The sequence below is a fragment of the Corvus brachyrhynchos genome, unplaced genomic scaffold (assembly GCF_000691975.1).
Source record: "Corvus brachyrhynchos isolate BGI_N302 unplaced genomic scaffold, ASM69197v1 scaffold236, whole genome shotgun sequence".
Classification (NCBI taxonomy): domain Eukaryota; kingdom Metazoa; phylum Chordata; class Aves; order Passeriformes; family Corvidae; genus Corvus; species Corvus brachyrhynchos.
The window spans coordinates 368,135-377,393 of NW_008238660.1; the positions used below are offsets into that span (position 1 = coordinate 368,135).

The following is a 9,259-nucleotide window of genomic DNA, read 5'->3' on the forward strand; positions in this document are numbered from 1 at the left end:
CCTGGGGGGCGGGAACAGTTTTCCTGCTGCAGCTGTACCACCTTCTTCTCATGGCATCCTATGGTACCAAGCAACTTCACGTTGGACCCTAATGTGCTGTGTGTTTCACCCTAAATGGGATGAAACTGGCTTACAGGGACACGTTTTTCCCCAGAAATGTGATAGAAGAGCATTGTGAGAGGGAGAAATTTAAAACTGAGCAAATCATTTTTAAGCCAGACTTTTTGTTTTTAACAGTTTGGTGCCGTAAATCTCTGTTTACCACAAGCTCCTGACAAGGCAGCTGGAGAGATGCTCTATCCAAGATTCAAGCTCTTTTGCTCAGCCTCCAAACCTCAGCTCCAGGGGATAAAGTCATGCTCAAACTGCCTCAAATGTTTATATAGGGGGAGATTTTTTGAAACTTTTTTTTTTTCCCTCTGTTCTCTCCTTCAGTAAGTGACCGGGGAGATCTTACTTGAACTCTCCTTAAAAATTCCTCTTCAGGCAGAGTCCTGGAACATTTCACCTTCAAAGAGGAGAGCTGCAACATGCTGGGAGTGGAGCAGCTCCAGGGCCAGGCTTTAGAAGCTGCTATACATACACAGCCTGCATTTTGCAGCCCCCAAACCAAGAGCAGGAACATTTGTGGGTCAGGACAGAGCAGTATCTGAGCCTGGAATATTTCATGTCACTTAAGACGGTTTCTGAGATGAAATGAAAGTCAAAGTGCTTCCTGTTTCAACTCTCATTTTTGGCTTCTCTCCTGTCACTCCAAGACCCTTTCTGTCCCAAAGCCCTGCCATTGTGCCCAGCTTGCTCTGATCTCCAGAACGGACCCTTCAAATGGGATTATGCCAGTGGAAATGAGCCCATGGACTGAGGAACTGTAGCAACAGAACAAGCAGCTTCCAGGGGCAGAGCAGCTCTCAGTGCCTCATTGGAGACCTGAGCACCAGTTTGGACATGTGGAGATGGCCCCAGGCTTCAAAAATACAGGTTGCTGTCCTGTCACTGCAGGACCCTGATGGCTTTCCTGCTCCCTTCTCTGCTTTCAGACCTCCCTGTCCTGGCACCGAGCCCTGGTGAAATTTGAGTCACCTTTCTGCTCTGTGTTGGCTCCCACTCCAGCTTCCCTGCAGCAGCGTGGGGGAAGTAATTGTGGGTGATTCTTCCTCCCTCCTCTGGTGGGGGGAGGTGATGGAGGAAAACCAAGCTTAGGCACAAGGCAGGTTCTGGGTCCTGGTTGGTAGGAGTGTACCCTGTTTGGGGGTGCAGGCCCCCGCTCATATTCTCCAGCAATTTAACACCCCGAGGGTGCTCCACAGGCCAGGGACACAGCATCCTGCTCTGCTGGGTCCTGCATACCACTAGCACCAGTGGTAATAAAAAAGAGAACCACAGCTTTGCTGAACTGGGGCCACTTCACCCCCATTTACTGGGATGTGAGAGCTTGGCAGGGCTCAAGTGGGAGAATCCGGGCTGGTCTCACAACCACACCTGTGCATTCAGGTTCTCTCTCATGCTGAAGGAAGGAGTGTCTGTCTCCAATGGTATCACTTCTGTGCTCAAAGCCTTGGGGAGGGAAGGGGTGTAAGAAGGGAGGTTCTTTCTGAGGGAACGTGGCTGAGCAACTGTGCATGTTTCAGTGTCACTGCTCTGAGAGTGCTGTGCTCACAGGCTGTGCTGGACTAGACTGGTTACTGTCAAAATAATGACATTTAAACAATAACTGCAGCTCTTACATCCAGGTTGGTCACTTCCTGCTGTCTCTGTGGTACCTCCTCGTCCCCTCGGCAGCCCCTGCCCCACTCCATGCACACACACAGCACACACATTCCTGTCACTACCTTTTATGGCCTCTTTCACAGCCGAGTCAACGGGAATAATGTTCTTCTCCACCAGCTCCAAAGGACCCGGCCTGAGCGCAATCTTTTCATTGAGGTCGTCTGCCAGTCGGGCTCTTTTCAGCTTCATTTGAGTAGACTGGATGGACCCCTCTGCAGCCGAGTCTAAAAGGCCAAACAGAAGCATCAGGACCAGGGGTTTCTGTGGGCACAGCGCTCAGTGAGAACCTGCTGCCCTTCAGCACAGCCTCTGGGGCCGTGGCCAACGCCTGAGCGTGGCTCAGCACAGCAGGATCTGCTCTGCTACACTGGGTAGGGTTTGGGGCACGGGTCCTTCTCTGAGCCTCAGGCCCAGCTTCTCCATTCCCAAACAAGAGCTTTTGTCTACCAGCCTGGGCTTGCAAACCCAGCCTGCAGCTGGAGCATCCTCTGCAAGGCCCAGGAGTGATCTGTGATGGAAACTTCATCAGCAAGCTGCCACAAACAAGGGCTGAAGGGGTCTCCAGCTCCTGCCTGCCAGGAGCACACTGGCTCCTTGTGGGCTAGTGCAGATGGATCCCTACTTCTGGGAAACAGCTGGAGAATAGGACCATTGCAGTGCTTGACAACTGGAGTAAATGGCTTACACTGGAATTAAAAATGCTGAGTCTTGGGCTGTGGGCTTTTGGAGGTGACATGACTACAGTGCTCCAGGACTTCAGGGAAGAACGAGCTGGAGAGGAGCAGAGCAAAGGCAGGTAGATCTGGAAGCTACAGCCCTGCCAAAGCCAGCTAAGAAGACCCCAGTTATTGAGGGGTGACAGAAGAATAGCAACTTAAACAGAAAGATTTCCTGAACAAAGCTATGTGGCTCCTCTCTTGGCACAGGTGTGAGTAGTGAGGGAGTGGCATTCTAAATCAGACCATTTCTAAACCCTTGAGGGTCTAAAGTAGGAAGAGCTGCGTGTAGGTTGTTCTATCTGCAAAGCCTAGACACTCTCTGGAAGAGACACTGTGGGCAACACGAGCTACAGGGCTTGATACCATGGAAAATTCTCTGCAGGAGGTCAGGAGAGCTGGTCTAGGGCCATTCCTGGCCTCAGGTTATAGAGACAGTGAACACAAATGAGCTCCTTGAGGTGAACAGTAACAGAAGGGGTGCCTGTAAAGCACTTGGATGATGCGAACTGTCTCACCTGGCCACTTTCAATCACCTCTAGGTCCTGTTATGAACAAAATGGGTTTGTAAGTCCACGATATGCCAAGACACAGCTCCATGAGATGCAGAGCAGGATGGCCAGAGGTGTGAGCAGAGGCTGCAGGTAAGGGGGTGTGGGGCAGCACATGCATCTTGCTCAATGCACAGCCAGGCACTCTCTGCTCTCTGCAGTCTCTCTCCCCAGGCTGGCTCTGCCTGTCCCTGTCCATGCCCAGGCACTGCAGCTGCCTCCAAGTCTGGTAACAGCCCCCACCTCCAGTCCATCTTGCTTCTATTATTTAACCTAAGGGAAAGACACTCTCCATCTCTTAAACAAGCAACGGTGCTAGCTTATTTTAGGGATGGAAACCCAAGGGAAAAGCAAGGCAGCAACACTGATCCAGCATGTGACGCTGGCTCAGCCCTCCTGCCTGCCTGAGGGAAAAAGAAGTAGAGATTGCATCCATGCTGAGAGCAGAGGGCAGCATTCACAGCTGCCAGAGAGTGATCTGCTTCTTCCAGGCAAGTGACAGGACTCAAGGAGGGAGGGAGGCTGCACATCCTCTCTGTCTCTAAGGATCTTGTTATCTCTGGAGATAACAAGGGACACTGTGGTGTTCTGCTGTCTGTGATGGGATACAGCCCTGCCAGCTCTCTGGCTGAGAGGGAACAGCAGGATGGGAGAGGAGAGAGCTGCTGTGGCTCACGGACTGATAGCAGGGCTTTTCATACAGCTCTGCTTGGGTCACTGACTGCACGGGCTGTCACATAGAATATCCAGAATTATAGCAGCACAAAAGATGTCCAGCTTTGGGAAGGTGTTACAATGACCTGCTACAGGGATTTCAGTGCCCTGAACAACAAATGCCCTGGGTTTGCTCCTCATGATCAGACATTGGCACCAGTGTCTAACAGAGTTCTCTCTCACAGCTGTTCTGTACCTCACTGTTCCCTAGAGCATCTTACACTGCTCCCTGCAGTAAGATGGGAGAAAGACTGGATGGCCTTGGGGCTGTGTCTGTCAGGGAATAAAAGCATGTACTGCTTCCTGAACATCAGGTCTGGACAGAATTTCATACGTGTCCCATTTGAGTCTGCCCCCCATGAGCAGCTGGGACAAATAATGGTGATGAGATTCCTGAAGGGACACAAGAGGGGCAGGAGAAACACAAGTGCCAGGGCAGGAGACACAAGGAGTATGTGGGAGAAGCTCGGGCAGTCTTACCTTGTAGAATGTGCATATTGACCAGGTCTGAGCGCTCAGGCCTGCTTCTGATCTTGTGCTTGAGATAATCTTCAGTCTGCAGAACACAAACACAAAGTTACCTGGCTATAGAGCAGCAATAAGGTACTGAGAGCACCTGTCCCTGTGCCATCCCACGATTCTTTTGGATTTATGGCAAGCTGGGTTGAATGAGCTCCTAAATGACATTTTTCATCACTTAAACACTGGCTTGTCCTTAGGCAGAAGCTCTTCAGAAAGGGAACAGCGTGCACGGAGCTGCTGACAGCTCGCTGTACCCACTGCTTTGCAATCACTATTGGTCTTATGCCTAAAATGTTATGAGAACTCATAGGAAGGGGTGAGACCTACTCTCTGGGAGTGGTGGGCCTGCACAGCATGTCACCTCTGAGAGCTGCACCAGGGCAGCTCTGGAGTGTCCTGGTGGCTTCTGTGGGAAGCCCAGCACTCCAGAGTGAGAGATCAGGTGGAACAAGTCATGAAGCCACTCAGACTCTCTACCCAGGTCAGCCACGAGGCTTAACCTTCCTGCAGCCTTGCAGCCCCTGTGCTCTGTGGTTCCTCACCCAAGCTATGATATGGGGTTGGGAAAATCTGCTTTGCAGTCACTGCAGCTGAGCTTGCAATGGACACAGTCCTGGAGCTTTGTGCCAACTCCCTCATGGCTTTAGGAACAGAGAGGCACACAGAGGTACAGTAACACCATCCATAAGGGCCAGAAAGTCAGCCTTGAGGGCAGATGACCTCAAAAATACAAATATAGGCTTATCCCCTGGTGAAGAAAAGCTAGAGCTCAACTTAGACAAGCTCTTAGCTAAGCTGAGCTGCAAGAAGAAATAGTACAAAAAATTGTACATAGTTCAAAGAGGTTAAAATCTTAAGGATAAATATAAAGGAATAGTACAAGCAGCTGGAGCAAAATAGGAAATCCACAGTACAAAATGTACAGGATCATGAGAAAAAGATCTTATAAGGACTTCTGCAGCCAGGATCAGGCAATGGAAAGTGCTATCTGTGTTCCATAAACAGGAGAAATAATTGTGCATACTGCTGAGATGGCTACAGGATTTAACGCCTTTTAAAAACCATCCTCACTAAAAAGATAAATGGCTCTTTATCAAACAGGTGGCTCAGCCAAGAACCTTCATCAACAAAAGAGAAGAAGCTCCAGTTGTCAGGGTGGAGAACGGGTTAGAGGGTTCTCAGAGGAGTTAAAAATTCCTGAACAGTTTGAGACACACGAGGCTAGAGTAATAGCAACTATAGCAAAGGAGAGAATAATTTCTAGCTTTAAAAGAGATGGGAAAAAGAAACTAGGAAATTATAAAGCAGACAGCAAGATATTGGACCAAGTAATCAAACAATCTATATAAATGAATTTTGAAGATAGCGAGGAGGTGAGCAACAGCCAGGATGGATTTATCAAGAACAAGTCACATCACACCAACCAAAATTCCTTCTATGGAGAAATGACAGTTTTCTATTATGGGAATAAACAATGAATGTCATGCAGCTTGACTCGGAGCATGTTTTGACATTATCTCACATGGCTTTCTCACATGCAAGCCAGAGAAATTTGTTCTGGATAAGACTAATATAAAAAAGGAGCATAGCTGTGGATCACCAGAGGAATTGGAAATGGCTCAGAGTAGAAACAGAAGAATTTATCAAATCCTATTACAAAGCAGTTTTTCCTGCTAGCCAATATATTAATTAATGCCTTGAATGATAGAAGGCATACTCCTTAATTCTGAATCATTCAAGGCCAACAGATTACAGTGCACCATGATTTGGCACAATTGATGATCTGAAATACATGTGCTACAGTTTCAAGAAGGACATTTGGGAAGGACTGTGTTCAGGTCACAGTTAGCCACAGCTAAGCCAGCTGATTAAGCACTGCAGTGGATGAAGACTCAGTGTACCAGAGATGCTCCTGCAGTGGTCACTGGACAGGGCCTTAGGCAGAAATTAGTTACTCCATGCATAGGAAAAGTCTAAAAGGCTCTGGAGACTCCAGTGATCAGCAGCTGACCCACAACCCCAAACCAGCAAGGAGACACAGCACAGGGTGTCAGCTGGGCCCTGTTCTGTGCCCTGCATCTGAAAGGGTCCAGGGAAGGGTCTGGGCAACAGCTACAGACATCACCATTGAGCCAGAGATGGCATCATTGAGGGGGCTGAGGGGAGGGGAGGTTGGTTGATCCAGGGGTGAGATGGCTATTGGGACACAGGATGTGAAACAGCTTTAAAAAGTGCTGCAGGAAAAAAGAGACACAGTTCTGCATATCACACAGTGGTGTGCTCAAACTTCAGCAGAACAGCTTGGGCTGGGAATCAGGGACCACATGCTCACAGCACAGGTCAGAGAGCACCGGAGCAGGTCACTGGCAGTGGGGTGTCTGTCTGTCAGTGCTCACACACCAGAGCAGGTTGTAGGGCAGTGGGGTGTCTGTCTGTCAGTGCTCACACACCAGAGCAGGTTGTAGGGCGGTGGGGTGTCTGTCTGTCAGTGCTCACACACCAGAGCAGGTTGTAGGGCAGTGGGGTGTCTGTCAGTGCTCACACATCAGTCAGGACCGGCCCAGTGAGGCTGTTCTGCTCTGGGGCAGAGGCACGACAGCCACCCCCGCAGCCCCTCCATGCTGAGGGGCCAAGCCCTGCTGAGCCAGACGGCCCCAGGAAAGCCAGCCTGCTCTCTGTCCTCCACCCCAGCAATCTATTATAGGACATCAACTTCAAAGTCTGCTGCGCTGGCCTGATGCCAGCCTCTAACATAGCCAGTGACATGTTTAAACAAATAATAGACATTTTATTTACTAAAGTCTTTACAACGCCTTACCCTTCCCCCATATTTTTTCCCAGCTTATTTCCACCAACACAATCCCATGCTTGGACCATGTGTAGGTTTGCCTGGTTCTTGTGCCAGGTCAAAGCAAGCTGGTGTCTGCACCTGAGTGCATTTAAACTCATGTAATGCATTTCCAAGTGATCCTTAGATCAGGTCCTGACTTGGGCTCAGCTCCAGCTGCTGTCCTACAGCTGCATTGCTGCTGCGACTTCAGTTCCTTTGGACCCTGGCTGTTAAAAAGCTGCCTTTGCATCTCTGGAGTGCAAACAATGAAGACTTCAGATGTGAGCTTTCTTAACACCAGTGAAGCAGAAGAGCTTTCAGGACACATGGACAGTTATCTGCTTTCTCTTTGTACAACATCAGCTCGGGGGAATATCAGCTAAACAACAAATGCCTTTGCGTAACTGTCTGGAAACAGCTGCTGATCTTCCTGGTCCCAGGTCTAAGCAGGGCAGCTTTGCAAGGGAATAATGTTTGTTATGGTCTGTGCTCAGTGTCTTCATTACCACTTTCTGAAAACACCCGTGGTTTGGGATAGACTAGACCATCCTTCCCCTTTCCCCAGGCAACTAGCCAGTGAAAGCTTTTGAAGAGAAAGACAGAGAGACACAAATGTATACTTTAACTGTAAAATATATGACACTTCAAGGATACTTTGGATTGCTTGAAATTTTGTAAGCATACTAATTTTTCAGAGTCATACTGTATTTCTTGTGCTCGCCATTTATTACCACGGGAGACTTGGGGCAAGTGATTTGGAGCGTGTTTAAGTTCAGAAGAGCACTTCCCTGTATTTCACAATCATTTTTCCTTGCAAAGGTCCTTTCCCGTGTGACTGCAGGCACGTTTTGTAGATTAATGGAACAAATTCTCATGTTCAAGCAAAACCTGCATGATTAATTGCTTCCTTTTCTGGGATCATCCCCCCAGCTTGGTCAAGACTGGATTGTGGGTAATTGGAAAACAATGTGACTTCCCAAAAAGTGATCAGGTCACAGAGTTTCAATGTGTTCTGGAAATGGCTACTGCCTTTGGCAGTGTTTGGGGAAGCCTGGTAATGGGGTGGGTGGGAGCCTGGCCCGTTTCCCCCTTGGATGTTGTGTCCTGATGGCCAAGCTGCACTGCCGAGCTAAAAGCCAGAGCTCCTGCCTGGTGACAAGTGGGAGTTCCCTGGGGATTTGCTCCAGGTGGCACCTGCATTGCCCTGCACACTTGCTGACCGCGTTCCCTCAGTCCTGGCTGCTGCTGGCCCTGCTCTGAGCTCGCTGACAGCAGTGCAGAGGAGCAGGCTGTGGATGTGACCCGGAGGGGGAAGCAGCAGTTCCACTGCTTGGACATTTACTGCAAGGACTGACAAAGCCATGCTGAGCCGTGCCCTGCCCACAGCCTTTTGTAAAACATGGGGCTGCTGTAAAACCCCACAGCTCAGGGCACTGATGCCCCCTTTGCCATTTTTTTAAAGCTTCCCTGCTCGGAGAAGGGTGCTCCAGAGCATTTCTGAGCCCTGGCTTGGCCTCAGCATGTCTGGAAGCAGGGCAGGCACCCTGCCCCTCATCCTTGGCCACCTGGCCTGCATGGAGGGTGCCAGAGGAGGGGACAGTGGTGGAAGGTGCTTTCAAACCCCGTGACTCATGCAAAGCAAGCCCATGTGTTCCCTCATTGGGATGGCTGCAGGAGTTACCTTGGCTCGCTCCAGACTTTTTCGCTGTTCATGGAATGCAGATGGGCTTTTCAGTGCTGCAACAGGAAAGAAAGAGGAGCAGTCAGCACAGGAGCGGAAGCAAGCAGCTACCAGGATATTCAGCAACAGCATTTTAATGAGTGCTATAAAAATAGCAACACAAACGAGCTGTTCTCTTTATTGTGCTGACTAAAAATAACTCAGGAAAGCTCTGGGAAATCCCATGCTCTCAGCCAGTCCATGGCAAGAGAGCAGGGGGGATGGAGAGCATGGGGAGAGCAGGAGGCACGTGGGCAGGGAGGGGTGCAGGCTTTGAAACACAGTGCTCTGTGGGACACCTCAGGGAGCAGATACATCTTTTCCCTGTCCTGTTCCCTGCAGGTCATGGAGGGCACCACAGCTCCAGAAAACAGATCCGGGAAGAGCAAACACCTGTGAGGGACCTCACCTGAGAGTAAAACCTGTAGGTGACTAAGGC

At 49.8% G+C, this 9,259-nt stretch overlaps 1 protein-coding gene across 1 annotated transcript in view; it reads right to left on the reverse strand.

Annotated features, from left to right (window-relative positions):
- MYOCD (myocardin) overlaps nt 1–9,259 on the reverse strand; it is a 219,993-nt gene that overhangs the window by 12,536 nt on the left and 198,198 nt on the right. Inside the window, 3 exon segments of the mRNA XM_017737700.1 lie at nt 1,662–1,991; nt 4,229–4,304; nt 8,782–8,837. Of these exon segments, the coding sequence (XP_017593189.1) occupies nt 1,662–1,991; nt 4,229–4,304; nt 8,782–8,837 (462 nt within the window).